General features: G+C 42.8%; 1 protein-coding gene across 3 annotated transcripts in view; it reads left to right on the top strand.

Moving 5' to 3' along the window:
- The window catches only part of LOC133952412 (cell adhesion molecule 2-like), a 137,731-nt gene that overhangs the window by 97,162 nt on the left and 20,505 nt on the right, over nucleotides 1-20,064 (top strand). For all 3 annotated transcript variants that reach the window (XM_062386840.1, XM_062386839.1, XM_062386838.1), the window contains one exon: nucleotides 11,367-11,516. In XM_062386840.1, coding sequence (XP_062242824.1) covers nucleotides 11,367-11,516 — 150 coding nt within the window. The remainder of the gene's footprint in view (nucleotides 1-11,366; nucleotides 11,517-20,064) is intronic.

The raw sequence follows: 20,064 nt of genomic DNA, 5'->3' as shown, positions 1-20,064 counted from the left end.
CATATGGATTTTCTATGACTGAACGCGTTGCATATTTAAAGGCCTGTATGAAAAGATTTCAAAGCCCTACCCCCCCTCGATGTTAAACTGTGACATTATCAGGAGCTAACTGCGTTCCAAGCGGCGGCTGTTCGGTTTCTTCGGCGCATGCATCACTCTGGACAGGTAATTCACAGATTAGCTCCGGTTAATGGATCAGATCTAGATTTAGTGCTAATTAGTGGCCGCCCTTAAATAGTTGCTTAAATCTCCCCGATCAACGAGGGCTGATGGCTTTTAAAATGGCGCCGCGGTATCGAGTGCCTCAGATCAGCAGCTCTGGCTCGATCACAGGAGGCCGCTCTGTTGATGCCTTAAATCACACTGTCAATGTTAGTGATTGTTTCCGGTGACACACGTGACCTTTAAGTCATTATAGAAATAGATTACTTGAAGTGTATTTCTTCTCCCCTCCTTGTTTTCCTCCTACATCTGTTCAGAAAAGGTCACTGTAGGTGAAAGTGATCAGATATGATGAGGTCACTTCAGGGGCCATTTGATAAAAAGCAGGGCCTCTTATCTTCCCACACAACCGTTTACTTTCAGAGCAGATTTCTTTATTAGGTCAGATTCATCATGTTGGTTGCACCCCCCCCCCCTCCTGTAAATGTGCCTGTGTGCTAGATGATTGATTAACTGTTGTACGTTTTTAATAACTGTAGCTGCTCTCTGTGTCTTCTTCCCTTGACATATACATATATTTTCTTAAATATATCACAAAGCCGGTACAGAAAAATTCAAGACTCTTTTAAAATTGCAACAGACAGTAATACTCTTACTTTTTCCAGGGGCATTAATATTCAGGCTAAAACCGGCAGCAACTCGCCAGTGTTTTTCCGAGGTGGTCTCATTTGGACGCCGCTGAATGGAACATGTTGTTTACATGATATGCTTCAAAGAGAGTGTTGCTGCACTCCAGTCGCACACACCATAGAATAATAATGTGCCGAGAAACTCACTGTTTTACTATCAGCCTCCAACCGGCAGATAAGGTTCAGGCAGAGCTGCCATTAACAGCAGCAGCTGATATTATACAGTCATTATTGTTATCACAGTTATTTTATTAAAGGAATTTACATGTTTTAATAAGACGGGAATAAGACGTTAGTTTCCATGTTGTGCTTTAGGCTCATGAGTCACTTTTTAAAGGATGACTGAAGTGGATTTGAGTTATTTTATTGTGTTTCTTAAGCGTGTGTTAGGATGGATGGTTGTGTTGTTTCTCCGCAGTCCTCCACGGCAGGGTCAGCGTTCATCTAATCCACTTCACTCCCTTTGAGGAAGGGGTGCTGTTAGTTTTGTCAGGAAGACACATAAACGCCAGACTAAGGAATAATATCAATAATACGGCTGAGAATCCTGTGACAGGCGGCCATTATGTGGACGGCCCCGAGACGGACACTCTCAGGACTGATTGCTGAGTCCTGAGCTGCCGAGTCCAGATACGTGTTTTAAAACTCACAGACTTTTAATCAATTTCTGATAAAATTTGTGTTTTATTTTTTTAACTTGCACTTCTGCAGGTTTTTTTTACCTCAAATGAATGACGCAGGTCTTTAGAGGGAATCACACAAATGACAATAAGTCATTCAGGTCCATCGCAGGCTGTAAAATAGTTTGATTTGAGATTACCTGTCAGACTCTGTGGTAAATACCCAGTTAAAGAGGATGAGTTCAGGTTTTTGGGCTCAGGGAATTTAGATTTGTCCATTTCTTAATTCCAGGTCAGTGAGATGTGAGTAATTATGGAGTTCAAAAGAACAAATGAGTGTTGTTGTGTAATAAAAAACACCGTTCAAATCAAGTGGTACAGTTTGTTCATCTTGTTTTCAGGTGAGCGAGTTTACTATTCATTTTAGAAAATCATAATCAAAATCAAAAGTTTAAATCTGTGTCTTATCATCACCTGCAGGTTCTAACATACAGATACAAAGGCTCTCTCTCACTCTCACTCACATCACCAGCAGCTTATGTGCTTCCATACCAATAAATAAAAAAAATATTTGTATACACAGTACGTGAACATATTTCAGAGCCGCACTGATTAGTTTGAAATCATTTGGGTATGTTTTCATTATGTTATTTAAATGGCTTTATTTTATATATTAATAGGAACTACTAAACAGTATAGTGTTAATACCTAAGCCAATTTGAAGTCCCTGATATATTTTATTACATAAAATGTAATAATAAAATACATATGAAATAGTATCAAGCACATTTTACAGGCAGCAATACTACAAAGTCAGTAATGAAGCTACAACTGTCGTGAGAAAAGATCAGATTTAAAATACTGAAGCTCTTAACTGTGGAAAGCTGTATTTGTTTTTATTCCACACAGAGAGACTTGTTATTATTTTTCATCTGCAGTCCCAAACCACCGCCAGCTTAAACCGAGCAAACGGCTCCACAGCTGCCGAAACACAAGGGATTTCTAATAAAAAAATTGCTATAACAGAGTTCGTTTTGATTGAATCAGATTCTCTCAGATGTTATTATACTTTTGGAATCCCATCGTTCGCAGCAGTGTGAGCGTAGAAAGGATTAATCCTGAAATGGGCCGGTAGGATGGTTATAAGTGGACAACTGAGCACAACCTGGAAGTAATTTATGCGCTGGCTTCACAGGTTAGAATTTGCGCCATGTAAAAAAAAAATCACATTTCCTCCTGCTCACTCTCCGGTGCCTCTTCAATCAGCCTGCTGGAGGAAGAAAAGATGAATTAATACATTAATAAGGAAGCATTTCCTTGTACACCCGCTGATACTCGTCTGTACAATATTTTTTTATACTGCAGTGTTAGATACTATTATAATATTAAATTCTAAATCTAGCTGATTAAGTTACCAACCGTGTTTTTATCTCTGCTGCAAACAGACGTACAAAATAGGTAAAAAAACATGAAATAACTTTGAACTTGAATTTGAAAAAGGTTATTTTTTTTGCCCTGAGGAGATTCCAGAGGTGATCTTAAAGGATGATGGTGCTTTGGCGGTCCGAGCCGGTCTGGCAGGAGATTTGACAGCCGAGGTGTCCTGGCAGTGGAGTCCAGTCATATTTCATCTGGAGTTCAGACTTTACCGACTGCCAGGAGCTCTGCCTGTGGTGCGAGAGCTGCAAAGCGACTCATCAGGGGCCAAGAGGTCAGAGACAGAGCTGAGGGCGAGGCCTCCACACGCCATAACAGTTATCAATAACATCTTGACATCAGCTTAGAAGAATGAATCGGATTCCAAAAAGGCTTCAATGTGACTCAGTCACTCGATCATGGTCAACAGCCTCGGTGGATAAATGAAGATATAAAAGCAGGAATGAAACTCTTATCGTGTCCTTCCCGCAGTAGAGTCTTGTTGAAGTCGATGTTTGAAGAGAGGAGACGCGGACCCAGTACTTACAAGTATAATGTTTATTACACAAGAGTATTACAGGTCAGGACGAGTTTCTAGAAAACTCGGAGATAACACACAGGCCGAATAGTGAAAATCCGCCTTGACGCTGCAAGGTAAGGCGTTTTATAGGGGAGTTGTTTACCACAAACCTAGAGATTTAATGACGTCACACAACCGGGCCTTTTGCCTAAATTTGGGAATGTGTGGTACCTTAAGACCTAAGGGACCCGCTGAAAACCATCTCTCCCCTTATTATTCCATAGGCAGTTCAAGGATAGTTCAGACAAAGAGAAACACACTGAACACATTTGGAGATAATACTTAAAGGTTTGAACTTAAGATTCAAGGCGCCTTAAGATATTAACATGTCATTATGATCTATACTTATGTTAGAGAAACTCAGAAGCTGAATATTAACTTACCATTTATGGTTTGTAACTGTGCTATGGATATCTATTAGCTAAAGGAATGCACTACACTCTGCATTAGAGGCAATTTAACCAATTTAATCGCCTGATTAGATACATACCCCCCCCCCCCTTGACCAATCACGAGTCTGTGTTAACTGTAGCATTGAAATAGCTTAATAAAACCAAGCTTACAGGGACAAGTGAATAGTTGAACATACATCAGTGTGATAAGAAATACTTAAAATGACAGAAAATGTATTGTCCTTTGACTTTTGGTCCATGTCCCATCTACCAACATGGATGAGGCAGGTTTTACGACCTACACAGCAGCCTGCCAGCAGGGGGCAGTTGAAATGTCGTGGCTTCACCTACAGGGAGCCGTCTTCTTTTCTTCTTTATATACAGCTCTAAAGGTTGACATGCAGGTGTAACGGGGGATATATGGTCGATATATTTATCACTGAGAGTAGCTGTGAAACAGTTTCCTCCGTGGTCATTCAGATGAAGACCAGTGAGTGTAAACGTCTTTAGTTTGTAAAGGAAGGTAAAAATCAAGGTCAGGTTTCTTCAGGCTACGTCGTACAAATGTGTAACACAACCATTAGCGCCACAAGTTATTTACAACAGAGGAAGCTGTAGGTGTTGTCACCTTTGTGAACCCCGGAGAATATAGTAGGTAAAGCGCTGAGTGCACCGGCGGACGTGTCAAACATGATCAAAGGTCTATAAGTTCTGGTGGAGGAAGTGACTGAGCGGAGAGAGGACAGTTTATTTACAGCAGAAAAAAAGAAACAGGAGCAACAGAGTCCAACAGGATGTTAAGACACGTTCATGCTCAAGTTCTACTTTCACTAAAGCTTCCCCGTGCTTTGGAACACAGAGCTGTCTGCGTCCGTCCCACACGGGAGACAGCAAGATCTGTTATTGCTTGTCCTCTCCACCGAGGACCGCACGCCACGAGAGGCCTCAACTTTTAATTAAACTGAATATTTATACACTGTTCAACTTCCTGTTCCCTCAAACACGCTGGCAAATAGGCCACACATTTTAGAGCCGGCCATTTAATTACAAATTTGACAAGTCACAGCATTTTTGTCGCGGTTAATTATCATTATTTTCTCGAGAGCATATCGCCTGTTTTAAATACCTCGTGGGTATTGATGCAAGGCGTTTGAGTTTCTTTTCCCTACTTTTAGTTTTCAAAAACAAATTTGACTTTTAATGAATTTATTATCTGTCACTTTACTTTTTTAGCCACCATGGAAATAATAAAATATTTGATTTACTGACTTTTTTAAGATTCAAGGTACAATTAAATCTTCCGCCAAAAGATGAAAACTTATTTTTGTGTCTGTAAAACACAGAATTCGATTTGCTTTGTGCTTACAAATTACAATTCATGCTGGCTCGGTGCTAAGAATATCTCATTTTACAAACACAAGGAGTGAGAAGAAAAAATGAAATAATAAGAAAGAACGTTACATACAGGTTTGATATACTTGTGTTAATTATGTTTGTTGTACAATACGAAATCACACACCCAAACCGCCCCACAAAACCGTAAATGTAGAGCAGCCACACGACAGAGAGAAAGAAAAAGTTTGTACATTTTTACACTTAATCGTTTAACATAGATTAAGTTTGGCTACTTGGGAAATACCTTGATGTACTTGCACTTAAAACAATTAAACAAGAATCAGGTCTATCTTTTAGTAGCAGAATTCAAATTAACCTTTTGATTTTTCAACAGTCTCAACTATATTTTCCTGTATTCAAAGATACAAATAATTGTGAGTGTAATTCATTAGATTAATAAAAGAGTTACAGGCTACAGTTTGCAATATCGGGGAATGCATGCCCTGGCTTCATCCATAAGTACAGCTACATGTGATATGTGATATGTTTTTATATGATGTTGATGCCGGAGTGTATTTAGCATTTCCTCAACATATAAATGAAGCTGCCGCCACTAATTCTCAGCACCTCCAACATCCCTCCTTTCAAAGAAGCTCACGTAGGACCAATCCCCAGCTGTGAATTCATCCCACATGAAGGTTGATAATCGTTATTATTCCCTAATGAACGGAGGCGTCGCTTTATTTCTTCAACTGGTTCCTGAGTTATTTGTTTTCTTTTCATCCCGCCTGCAGTTTACAGTTCATGCTGCAGTGGTATGCTCCACTGCTCTCCAGCCATTCATCATGGCCCTGCTTTCCATTATTTGGTGCAGTCAGCTGAAACTGAGAAAGGCTTTTCTTTTTTTTGGGGGGGGGGGGTGGCTCAGTCTTTCTCCAGCAGCTCTGCGTTCTCCTCGACAGAGACGTGCGTTGCATTTTATCACCTCGTGATCAGTGGTCATCAGACGAGTCGGTGAAATCTCATATCTCTAATGATCCATCAGACCTGGTTTCCTGGCGGGCGGTGGTATCACGTCAAAACGGGACCAAAAACATTTCCCCGCGTCATCAATAATGGTAAAGCACCACATTTCTGCTATCTCCCTTTAAGTAGAGGCATAAAGATTCTCAGTTTTTTAGATTACCCACCCACGCTGCAAGGCTCTCAAAATCAATAACCCCGAATATCATATTCTACGGCTTCTAATATCGCCCGACTCGGATTCACCAGGGCGCCGCCTGAGATGCGTTCTGATAGCAGCGTGAGGCGAGGCGGCTTGGGACGAGATGAAACAGTTTATCCTTAACGCACACTCAGCAGCCAGCGAGTGTGAACATCTGCATTCATGTTTAAACTCCACCCACCTGTTGTAACGAGACGTCACCCCCCCCCCCCCCCCCCCCCACCACACACACACACCCGCTAAGACGAGGGGCGGCCATGTTGTTGCAAAAGCGTCCTTCTGGCTCGTCTCAGCAGGGCAGGTAAATATTTGATTCATGAGAAGCTGTGTCACCTGATTCCGTATGAAAGTGAATGTCAGCGCGGGGAGATGTGTCAGCAGCGTTCTGTGTGAAGCTCGGCAAACAACGTGACTAATCTGGTGTGTGCTGACATCGTGACTGATGATCCCGGTGCCGGTGGCCCAACCTGAATGTGCAACCATAATCTCCCGGCTCAGGGGGGGGATGTTGCCGTTTTTTTTCCAAAGTAGAAAATAATAATAAAAAAAAAACAGCGGCTCTGCGATCCATGTGGCGGTCGTAAAAAAAAGATGGTGAAATCACGGCCGAGGGACCAATAAAAAAAAAAGCTGGGATTTGAGTTCTAATGCGATATTTCAACTCAAGGTTAATTTCAAGTTTTTTAGTCTGAACCTCGTTTTCTGCAGGATTGGAAAGAGGGGGGGGGGGGGGGACAGAAACATCAGTGTGAGTTATTTCATATTGATTTTTTATTTTTTATTTTACTATAGCACTTTTAGATATTCACAGAGTAAAAGAATAGAATGGCCAGAGTGGAGAAAAAAAAGGCAAATGGTAGTGGTCATCATGTTTTTAGACGGAGGCAGTTACACTTTCATCATCAAGACTTCTCAGGTTGTTTAATCCTCAACTCACCTCTTCACTGGCAGGTTGTTCCAATCTACTGTAAACAGGTGGTTAACACTGCTGGTGGCCTTGACTGATAAATAAGGAGCTCGTTCTGATTCCAGTGCTATTTTCTCACGAAGTTTGGTTTTATCTTGGTCATTTAATGCTACAATTATCATGATTGACAGCTGAGACTGACAAGTGATTGGCGGGACCTCCACACCACAGCTCCACTCCACCAGACGCTGGCTCTAAATGATGTCAGCCGCTCAAGATGGCAGCACCCTTATCACGTGATGTTCCGGTTTCATTTGGAGGAAGTGGAACAACTTTAAGAACAATTAAAAATCATAATTAAAAAGCTCGGATTTGATTTTAACTTCAGTTCAATGATTATTTCATGTTTTTTCATCTTGACCTCCACTGAGAACCTGAGGGAGACAGAAAAATCAGTGGGACTTATCACATATTGATTTTTTTTCTTCTCTCACTATATCACTTCATGATATTCATGGTATAAAGGAGTCGACAGAGTGGAGGACAAAAAGAGAAATGCTAATGGTTTTCATGTTTTTAGAGATTGGCCAGTTATACTTTCATCAAGATTTCTCAGGTCGCTCAAACCTGGACTCACCTCTTCCCTGTCATGGCGGCCAGGTTGTCAGCCGTCTACTGTAAACACTGTGCTCACCGTTGCTTGTGGCCTTGACGGAAAAATAAGCAGCTCGCCTCGGATTTAGTCAAATTCATCTAAGTGCTGCAAAAAGGGTCCAGCAGGGGCCCTGTATGGAAATCCTCCAGCCTGTGGAGCTGATATATTTGTGTTTAAAGGCATGGTTTGTCCGGGCATATTGCAAAAGTGCAGTTTTATTCTTCATTTCATCGCTGCACTCCACTGAGTCGTCTTGGATCATCTGTGGAGCAGACAACCTTCATACCTCTTATTACTTCTCTCAGAACTGTTGGTTCCCTTTCACCGGGTTTTGCTTTTATGGGAAAATACAGACATGGCGAAGCTTAATCTTCTCTAACTTGCCTTCACCTACAGAAGCTTTTATTGTAGCCGTCATATCCAGAGCAGTGTTGTGTTGTGGTTGAAGGACTGATCAATTGTTAGAGAGCCTGAACCCACACATAGGTTTTTAGTTAAGTAAACTTGTTTATATGCTCAGGTTGAAGATTTATAAGCCGTTGTGTGTTATGATGGTGTTTTGTGATGTGTTGTAATTCACTCAATTAGTTTAAAAAATAATTTAACCATAATTTTGACACAGGTAATACTGATGACAGGAACAAGGAAATTAAATCAAATTCAGCCATCATTCATTGGCCTATACAGGCCTAAAACGATAGACCTCAATTTTCATGAGACATTTAAAAAAAGGTCTAATGAAAAAAAAATAAAAAAAAGTTGTGGCTATACAATAGATGTGCTAGGCCGTTAAACCATAAGCACCGTAGACTGTACGGTATATAAAGATAATTTGACCTCTCAAAAGTGAAACCATTACATCCTGATTACCCCCTAGTGGCTGGCTGCAGTATAGGTCATAAACCCCACCTCCTCCATGTTGTCAGATAGAACAAAGCATGTGTCAGATAGTGTTTTTTCCAAAGATAGTTTCTGCCACTTTAGTGAAGTCTTTTATCTCACTGACATATACTCAAGTTTTGATTTCTCAGTAATTTTGGTTTTGATTGGTTTTTCAATGCAGTAAAAAAAGTGGGTTAAACTTTGTGATTGACTGACTCACAATTGGTGGAACTCGTATTACAGCTGCACCTTGATGCTGCGGCGCCACTTCACTAGACTCTGTCTCAAAAATAACATTACGAGCAGAAGATGGAATCTCTGTCACGTAGAGAGATGTCATCCATCTTTATATACAGCCTGTGACCTTTAATGACAGGTTCCACCATGTGTATCACGTTAGACCATGTTGTCTGGTTGTGACCATGGTAATTGTCAAGGTTCTATTGCAGTGTTAGCGTGTTCACTACAAGACATGAACCCTTCGTTACCCTCTTTACAAGTTTTAAAGTGCTACCACGTGTTTTTCTACAAAAGTTATATCACGTAGTGGAATACCCCCCCCCCCCCCCCCCCTTCTCTAAAGCGAGGTCGGTGCAGAGGGTCACGCAGCGCAGCGGTGTCCTTGGAGCGGTTTGTGGTTCAGTAACTTTCTCCAATATTGTTTGGTATTGTACTGTAAAAGTAAAGCCAGCTGCCCCCCCCCCCCCCATCACCATCTTAAAGAAAAAAAAAGCAGTGTGTATTTGGCACTGGGGATTACGTCTCCTCAGAAAGGAGTGCATTCGCTCCACTCTACACTGCCACAGAATGTCAAGCCAGTGGAATTTCATGAATGCATTAGGTGAAGCCCAGCTAGCTGCAGTGCCCCCAGCCCCTGCACTCGCAAAACAACACCCACGACATGGCCATACTTCTGATTAAGTGCAAAGCCTTTATTGGCCTCGCAGGTATAATTAAAGCAAATGTCAGCCACAGGTTGTGGTGTTTTTTTATTTTTTGGCCAAAGCAATCCTACGCTCCCCCCGAACCGCAGAGAGTTATATTCATTACTGTTTGGATTTTTACATTCGTCCCATAGCATTTCTGTGAATAGTGAGGGGTATACACTGGAGAGACGGTGGTGCTGGATGAAAGTTGAAAACTGGCAGATACTGACAATAACTCCTCCTTGTGGTTTCCCCCCCGCACACAATGCATCCACTTCCTTTTTTAATGTAATGAAATATGGGTTTGTTTGTCCACCTGCTGACACCTGGGCTCCATCCGAATTGTTGTAATGATGATGTGATGAAATGGTGGCATATTTATTATTATGGTGTGGCGTGATTGGATGCAATGAGCAGGTAAGTAATGTGCACCGTTTGAATCCGCCTCCCATTACTATTTATAGTCGGCCTCACCTTCACCTTCCGGCTGACGATGGTCTCCATCAGGACAATCGGGGTCAAGGAAGGTGCACGGACCTTTAACTGTCCCGGCCTCCTCTTCTCCCCCGTGTGAGCCCGACTAATGAGGCAGGCAGCTGCTCCCTTAGCTGAAATATCCCTGCGGTGAACTGTACCTGGGAGAGGCAGAGGCAATGTCACCTTCGAAAATTCCGGCACATTACAAGTTAGAAACCAAAGCAGACGAGTGAAATCAAGAGAAATATAAGTTTCAAAGATTAGCTTGAGGACAGCCAATCGCTCAGAGGCAAATAAAAGGACTTTCAGCTTGAAGCGTGAACTCCAGCACGGAGCTCTCCGAGGGGCCGGTGTGGTCTGGCTCATATTAGCCTCAAAACATTGTTTTCTAACACAATCCCCTGCAAAGGAGTGTTGGTTTTAGGACAGCCAGTCCCTGAAGCTTGGCAAAGTTCAATAAAACACGGGCAGGATAAAAAAGCTTCTGCGGTGTAATTAGGAGACTTTGCTGAGGAGACTTTGCTGAGACGACAAGTACAAATGTGGAATAAGAAGGTAAAATCCAGCGAGGCCGGGTGATTAGGCCTCATTTGGATGTCTCCTGCACACTGTGACGAGCGGCTGTTTGGGGGCACGGCAGTCGCTCGGATCGAAGGCCCACAGTGTCTCGGATTATGTGTCAATTTACCACCCAGCTGCAGCTCTAGACTCTCCAGCAGAACATGACTACCTCTAATTAGGCCATGCTACCAATTAGAGCCCTGCAATAAGGCAGCGTGAGGAAGCCACTCTGGGAGAGTAAAACCCACCATTTTTTCCACCGTAAAGAAAAAGACCCACGGTTTCCTGCCTACAACAGATGTCGCCGGCTGGAGTCCGTGTCAGCCGGGCTCCCATTAAGCTATCTTTGGTTTACTGTGATGTAATGAAGACATTAATGTAACTGGGCGATGATGATGACAGAACATTAAAACTGAGAGGTGTCAAGTCGGAATGGTGCACTGATGTGACTCGATGAGAAGACGGCAGCAACCGGCCCCGGAGCGGGCGACGCGCTGTTCGATGCCGTGACCTCAAACTGTGTCTCTCTCTCCCCACAGGTAGCCAAGGTCAGTTCCCCATCACTCAGAATGTGACGGTGGTGGAGGGGGCCGCAGCCAACATGACCTGTCGTGTGGATTACAATGATAACACTTCCCTCCAGTGGTCGAACCCTGCACAACAGACCCTGTTCTTCGGGGACAAGAAAGGTGAGTGATGTTCCCGGGGATAATGGCCGTAATGATAAAAGTGATGAGATGTGATAAAGATGTCTGAGCCAGATTAGATTACCACTGGAGTCCTCTTCATTAAATCTTCACATTTTTAATGCACAAAAACTGTCCCTGCCCGCCCCCCCCGCCTGCGAGAGCTTCACCGAGTCTCAGGGAGAAGACGAGGGAACAAAAGGAAGTGTACCCCCCCCCCCTATTGTCGAAGCAGAGTTTTTAATGAATTCATGTCTCCGCCACAGACGAGGCAGAGAGAGGCTGTTTTTGAATTGAACTTCTGTAATCACACAACACTGACAGCACTGTTTACAACACAGCAACGCCTGTGGATTGCGAGATGATTTGGGTTTAATTAGCGTTTGGGCTGCCCTACATTTATGTGGCTGTTTGCGTGTCACTCCGAAGAGGAGGCGCTCACTGTTGCAACCTCGTGAAACAAGGGCCCGAGCACCGGATGAATTATAATGCGCTCCCGCCAGCCAAATCCAATTTAAAGGTGACAAAGTCTGGAGTTGATAAATTGGAATTGGGGTGAAAGGGGGTGTAGCGGTGGACCGGTCGTGTAAGGGTTGGACGGGGGCGGCGGGGGGAGGGCGTTCATCTTTCAGTGTTTCTCACAGCATATTACCCATTTCATTTATGCTGTAGCTGCTAATACAATATCATTGGTTCAGTGATTGAAGATGAACTTTCCCTTTGAATAACAATTGATGGATAGAGAGAGAGAGAGTGAAGGAGAGAGTGAGGGAGAGAGAGAGACGCCAGAGTGAACCAGCAGAGTGAGAGGCTCGGTCTGGTTTGAAGAAATACCTTATCCCTCACAAGTGATTGGATTTAGCAATGAGGTCTAAGGTGTTTTATGAGATGAAATTACTTCCAAATACAATTAAACAAAAGTTGCCTGAATCTTAAATAGATACTCTGGTGTGAGTGTAGCCCCGACAATCTAAACTCACTCAAAATCCATTGAGCCAAAGCTTTTTATTATACTGTATTTTTCTGTATTCTCTGGTGAATAAGAGATGTAGTCTTTTAATATTTTACTTTGCAGAACCTCTGAAAGTCACCAGATTCTATCAGATGAAACAAAAAAATCATCTTCACTTATTTTGTACTCGTTGAAAAGATAGAAACAGACAAGATTAATCACTTTTAAATCTTTGCTTTTTCATTCATTTCATTCGGATTAAATGAAGCCAGTCAATTGCAGGGTTTTTTTTCTTCACATTTGTCATCCGCTGTGAATTTAGAGCCCCTATCTACCTGTAAATCTACGGTGTCACCGGGTTAGGAGAGCCGGGGCGAGCACAATATGCATGAGCCGCCATGCCCTTCTCCAGCAGCCATTTATATTGCATGACAGAATCCTTTTTCCCGAGCAATGCGGATGACAAAATGAATGTAGTCCACTCGGCAGAGGTTGCCAGGGCTAAGTGTGGGAACACTTCCTCTCCATCTCCTCTTAAACAGCCAAATGAAAAGCTTCATTGGCACGACTAATTCGATGCCTGCGAGGCCATCAGGAGAAACGGGAGGCGTGGAGCAACACGGGCTCCATGCGAGGAAGAGGGTGGGACACCTGGGAAGAAACCTCCGCTGTGCCAAATCACCAGTTAATTGCTTGGCAGAGGGCTGCAACTGTCCTTCTTCTCCGGGTTTTTGCGGTGCCTTCTTGTCGGGGGCCAATGAGAAATGTTAGATTCAACCTTAGGCTCTCTTTCAGTCCGACTGCCGGCTGGCCGAGCGGGAGGCAGGCTGTTCTCTCCCTCTGATGAACAGCTGGTCGGAGACTGTCACCGAGTCTAGCAGCTTTTCTTTTTTGTGTGTTTTCTGCTTCTCACTGTCGAGATTGTTTTGTTTTGTCTGTAGATAAAATCTGCCCGGTGCTTCTCGAACACGTCCACTCCCGCTCTCTGCTCACGAGAATCCCCCTGGGTGACCATAACAGCCAAGGCTGTATGTTAGCATCTGATGCACATGCAAGTTTCCCCCCCGCTCTTTCTTCACAAAGGTAGTTTGTCATTGTGCCCGTGTGAGCCCAAGGAAATTCAGCTTTTACAGCGTGTATGTGTGATAAAAATACATCTGACGGTCCGTCCTAAATTAGACGAAACACTCTGTGAGGCACTTTTGGAAATCTACTCTCGCTCCTTTCCTCGAGCTCTGTATTGAAGATAAGGGCATTTGTCTGGATGTGTTTGGAGTTTGATATAAAGTAGCGTGGCAGAAAAAAGGATATTAAAATGACCTTTTAAATCCTTTTGAGCAGCGACGCCAGAGTAGAGAGAAACATCTTTAAAAACACACACAGACACACACAGACACACACACAAAAGCCGAATTTCTGTTTTATATCAATTGGGTTTGACAGCTGCCGGGTAAAGTAAGACAAAAATCTGATCTTTGCTCCAACTATAATTTGTTCCATTTTAATTCAGGTCTGGCAAATGAGTATATATGGGGGGGGGGGGGGGGAAGCCCCAAAGATTCGCTAATACATCCAAGGAGAAAAGGGATTTCTGTGTCTTTCTGAAGACCATTAATCTACTTTAACAAAGCAGCAAGAAAAGCTAAGCGTGTGTAGGTCTTTTGCATCAAACACGATTCTTACACAAGTGCCAGAAATGGAATTCCTGACAGAATAATCATTAAAATAAATGAGGTTATTGGTTAGTGCTTACCAACGCTCTCACCTCTAAAGTAGCATTTTCTTTAAGTTTAGTTTTCACACATGAGCGTCTGGATCCTCATATCTAAGCTTTGTAGTTTGTAGTTTTGGTTTCTTAATGTAGGGAGTGCACCAAAGACTTTTCTAACATACGTATGTTCTGTCTTCATTGGGCTACGTCTACATCTTTGTAAATGGGCGTCTGTCAGACATCAACGTATTGTGAATTTCTGCTGCTGTATTCACAAACTTTGAATAAAGTATTAGTCGTTATTTTTGAATGGAGAAAATGAACGACTTGATTTTGTTGCCAATTTAATATCATTACGATGACAAGGCCAAAACACTTGATGACTGCAGGTATGTCCCTAACATCTGGCGGTGGTCGCTAACACCTGCTAACATCTACTGGTGTTTGGTAATTGAAATTGTGAAGAGGACCTTCAAACATACAACTTATATTCACCATCTTGTCCTATAATCAAAAAATGTTTATCTCTACCAGATAAATGAATCTCCTTGTCGTTCAAACATTATAATGTCTAAAATAAATCCTGCGAAACACTCTCCTGGTGTCTCAACTTCTGCAATTTTTCAGAAAATTCAAAATATAAAAAATACATAATGTTGTTACACTGCAAACAAACCAATAATCTTAAAAAATCTATGATTAAAAGAAGCAGACACTTTGCACACCTGACGTTTGACCCCAGTATCCTCCATAAGAGAATTTGCATCGCTATAATATCAAAGTGTTTGACTTGAACTCAAAACCCAGAAACACTGGTCATGTGAATCATTTGCAACAGTTACCATGAATGACAAGACTACTCCAATCAACCAGCAGCAGAATATGGATAATAACTGTGCATTATTATTCTATAAACCTACAGGACATGACCCTGGCAGTGCGTCCTGCACGTCGTGCTCCACAATCTGTCCATACTGAAATGTCGTTTCTCATCAAAGGCGTGGAGGGAGGATAAGAGATGTGGATGCAGGTGCAAGTCAGCAGGTCACGGCTCAGCAGCTCAATGCATCATAGGTGATAGTGTAAACAATAAAAAAGGGCCTCTGTCTCATCCTCTCCCATTACATGCTCAGTCAAACCTCGTGCAGCTCCAGGAGAGTGTTAACCTTGCAGGAATCCCAAAGCCGATCCATATGGGTTGGACTGTCTCTGCACATTTGTCTACAGCGAGGTACAGCCCTCCTCTTATATCATGCCAGCTGGCTCCCTGGCACGCTCCCCCTCATCCATTATGTATATCCGGGTCCTGGTTGGTGTTGCCTCCTCCTAGGCCTCAGTCTACCTGAGCACTATACAGCCACAGACCTGGGACAACGGAGACAGATTGCATTAATAACCGGGCCAACACATCATTCATACATTAGGCCAATTAATGGGGACGTGTTGGGCGGGGGGGAGCAGCTCTGTGGTGGGCGTCCCCAATGAAGAAATCAATTTGGACCATATGTCTTTTGTAGAATTATCCCTTTTATAAGTTGCCGGGGTTATGAATTATTGTTATTAGGGAGCAGGACAATTCGAGGACAGAGCCGTCTATTGCTGTATTTATAATGATTTACTTCACTTTCTGGTTTCTGTGGGAAAAGGATAAAAACCAACGTAGGGATGCTGCAGAGAATGGTAATGACATTTTTAGGAGGAGCGCGGGATGGAAGCAGAATCTTTTGTCAGATACGGCGAATATGAATAATGCAATTAATGGGAAGTTACAGCAGGTAGCATGTCAAAGGCGGATAACAAATAGTTCATTTGATCTGCAGTTTGTGCTGGTGGGGGGGGGCCATATTGCATATACACGCACGCTGTGCCAAATTATACTTCCCTTTCCCCTCGTCTCAATTTCATCTCTCAGAAGTTTGCGGTTCATCATTCATGACATTTAATTGGGGCATTCAGCCCGGATCATAAAGGTCACAGAGCAAAATTGATCTTAAGTGGCTTGTAGTAATCAAAATGCTGTTATGTGCTAAACGAATGCTCTGATGTGAGCATTGAAACATTCATTAGCTTCAGAGAATGAAGGATAATTACAAAGGATGCAATTACTGGAGTGAGCGCAGTTGAAGCACATTGAAAACATCCAGTCGGGTAAACACACAACATTTGACGGTGGTTCTGTCGAGCAGAGTGGACGCCTATATCTCATATTCGGTAAATACTTAATAAAACCAGACAAATAAAGTTGTAACATTACACGAACAAAATTGTAATATCAATAAATAAATGTGTAATTTGTCACGAGTGAAGTTGTTCTATTATATGATGAGGAATTGTTCCCTGCTACTTTACTCTAGGCCTCACACATGGAGGGATACTTGAGAGTTTGTCTCATCAACATCACATTATCCTCAGTATCAGGACTTTGAAAAGGATGTTTAAGAAATGTCCGTTCCACAGCAACAACCACATAAACTTAGAGAAATTGCCTAATTAGTGGAGGACGGAATACTTGGTCACGGTTGACTATGTCATTGTTTACATCAGTGTTTGATTCTAAGTGGTTTTGTATTGTCCCGAGAAACAATAAAAAATAAATAAAATTCCTGCGTATTCCCTTTTTTTACTAAGTCTCATAATATGTTTTTGTCTAATAAGCTTTGGTTTTATTCTCTTTATAAACTTTTTTCATGTCATATTACAACTTTATTCTTGTAATATGATATCATATATATAGATATAGAGTGACTGCTCGGTGACAGAATGTAGAAAAGGTCTCATGGCCACAGCTAATGTCTCTCTTCAGGGACTAATGGAGTTTTAAGTGTACTGGTTACCTTCAGCTTCACTGCAATGTGAATCAGCCATTAAGGCACAATACGCTCAGATATGATCACTAATGGGAAGAGCTGCTCTTGTGCGATACTAAGCTCTGGGCTGCACTGCGCTATCATATATAATGTACATGCATTAGCTCTTTGGAATTATGAAGAATGTGTTGCATTAAAATCCTCCTGAAAAATTTGGCGACATTTTGTGCGGGGGGGCTACATCACTGTTATGTGTTGAACTGTGATATATCCTCACAAACCCTGAAGTGGGTAACAATGCATTATAAACCTATAGATTCAAGGAACCGCCCCACTGGCATTTGTTTTAATAAAAGATTAAATTTAGAGAATGTGAAAGGAAACAGACTTAAAGGAAGGAGGATAAATCCCACAGTGTACAATCAGGCTTATGTCAGGGGGCTGAAAAATGGATGGACAAAAATATATATTCAGTCTCATTATTTACCACTTGAAAAGAGGACATAGCGTGGCTGCTGGGTGAATTCCTTCTTCTATCCTTTCCTCCTTCAAGCGCTGAAAAAGAGTCCAATTTGAGGAGCATCTGCTCTGTGGGATCTCTGAGAGTGCGGGCAGTAACAATGGCCCCTCTGGAACAAGGCCCTTTCCTTCTCTTAATTGCAGCCACATGTGTGGTGGGAAAGAGCCCCCCCGCCTGCACCAGCAGCCCTGGAACACGGCCAGAATCGCCCACACAGCCACTGAGCGAGCACAGCCAGCAGCAAACACACTCTAATTGCAAAGAGTGGAGCCCATGGCTGGAGAGTGTGGGGGTGCGCCAGGGCCCTGTGTTCTCGCTGAAGGACAGCTAGTGCTTTCACATTCCAGGACTGGTTCAAAGTGGTTACAGGCCATACAGAAACTGGCCAAATGGCGACACTGGACGTAACACGGTTTGGCCGAACTCAACAGCCATCGGCCGGTTTCCAAGACTAATGGATAGATGTAAAATCTGCTTTTCTCTCTGGATTGTCGGGAGATACTTCATGGTTTTGCATCAGAAGTATCGGGTTAACATCTGCCTGCTGTTCGGTGGAGTGAGAAGGTGACTGCCATGTGATAAGGGCACTTCCAGTTCCCCCTGCTTCCAGTTCTATCTGTCCAGAGGAGCCTGAGCCACCGAGCAGACAGAACAATGCACCATATTGCAGAACATGTAAAAACGGCTGTTTTACGTGTTTAAAACAGGATCTCCGACATCTAACATTCAAATAACTTCTCAGCAAAATGGACCGAGGTTGTTAAAAACTGAATCTGATCAACGTCAGCCTTCTCAGGAGACCTCGAATAACTCTTTCACTGACATGGTCGGTCGAGCGGCGGACTATCAGGGAAACAAGGCTAACATTACTTTGCATCAAAGGGCCGTAGCAGCAGTATCCCTTGCCCTGAGGGGGAGCCGGGCGTCAGTTTTACTGATTTGAGACAGCCTTGGTAAGGCCTCCATCACGGGAGATGTACTGCGCATTAAGCTGCCACGCTGCAAGGCTGCAGCACACCCAAGGTCAGGGTGCAGATTTATGCCTCCTCCTAAGCAGCGTGAACCACACAGGACCTATCTAGGGTTTGGTGGGAAATGAACCTTTTCATCACATTGATTTCCTAAAGCACCTGGAAAGAAGCTTTGTCAGCCGCTGGCATTTGGGTCTGATTGTGACGGATCTGCTCACATTCTGGGCCTCTGGCGTGAATTGGATTCTGGTGCTCTGGTTTCCCCGGCCATGTTCTGTTAGAGTAATAGATAACAACTTGTCTTTGGGTTATTCAAACCTTTGTACATCTCGTTCTATCAATGTGTCATTGAACCATGCATCATTCAAGTCCATCTTTTGTTTAACTGTAAGTTGTTTCTCGGTCTATACTTCAAACTATTCCAATCTGTATGCAAGCCACTGAGTTTTATGGCGCTGGGATATTTTTTCAGTAGATAAAATGAGGTGCAGCCCCTTTAAATGTCACTGGAAGTTATTAGTGCTCCGTGGTGTTTGTGGCCACTGTTTGGTAATTAAAGTGATCCTCTACATCTATAGAGTATCAGACAGAGCTAAAGGATTTTTAACGCTGGTAATTCCTGTGAACAGTTGCTGCCTTCAGCTTTATTTCATGCTAGTTTGAATAGTATGTATCGGCTTTAAGCTTCAACAAAGAAATCAGAGAAACTTCTGCAGCATAATCCACTTGCCCAAGGTCCATCGATAAATATTGAACAGTGCTATCTCCCGTATTCAGAGCCAGAGTCTGTACAGTAGGGCAAGGGATCATGGGCCAATGTCGCTACAAGCAAACTTATCAGCAGCATGAAACAAAATCAGTGTGATATAAATTAGTTAAAATGGCAAAAAACAGTTCACTCTAACTGTTTTGTTTAGAGCAGTTTCAATCTGCGAACATGGAACAGGACAGATTTATGGCCTGTAATTCGGGCAGCTACCAGGGGGCGATTAGGATGCTTTAGATTCTCATGTGAACAGCTGTCATGTCGTCCATCTTGTAAAGTTTATGTCCAACAATAATATTTTTGTTGATATGTGATAATAAAATGCAAAACTTCAAAGTCAACACTGGAGGAAAATTTGAGATCATTTAAAAAGAAAATCAACTTTAAAAACAACTGCCTTATTTTATGCACACCGATTTTGGGTGAAATATCCCTTTAACCGAGAGATGTCAGTTTTCCTTGAACAGATCCTTTTTTTAGTAAACAGTCCTATCGTTGATCAGAATCTCAGAGATGTTTGTGACATCGGGGGGGGGGGGGGGGGGGGGGGGGGGGCTAATCCCGCTCGTCTTTGCTCAGCCCCGTAGCAGAGATAGAGGGATATGGGGGAAGTACAGTATGTCATCTTGTCCAAAGCTTTGATCCTCTCAGCCGGTGCTTTCATATCTTTTGAGTTCCTGTACAATGTTTGCTTAGACCCCATCACCTCCCCAATGCATCCATCCACCAAAGCGTTAGCTCGTCTCTACACTGAGCCTCTGGGCATTTGCAGGCTCCGTGGTGAGGATGCTTAACTACAAAGAACATCAGGCAGCTTTGTTTCA

Source organism: Platichthys flesus, chromosome 4, assembly GCF_949316205.1.
Source record: "Platichthys flesus chromosome 4, fPlaFle2.1, whole genome shotgun sequence".
Taxonomy (NCBI): domain Eukaryota; kingdom Metazoa; phylum Chordata; class Actinopteri; order Pleuronectiformes; family Pleuronectidae; genus Platichthys; species Platichthys flesus.
This window is presented reverse-complemented; position numbering and strand designations above follow the sequence as displayed.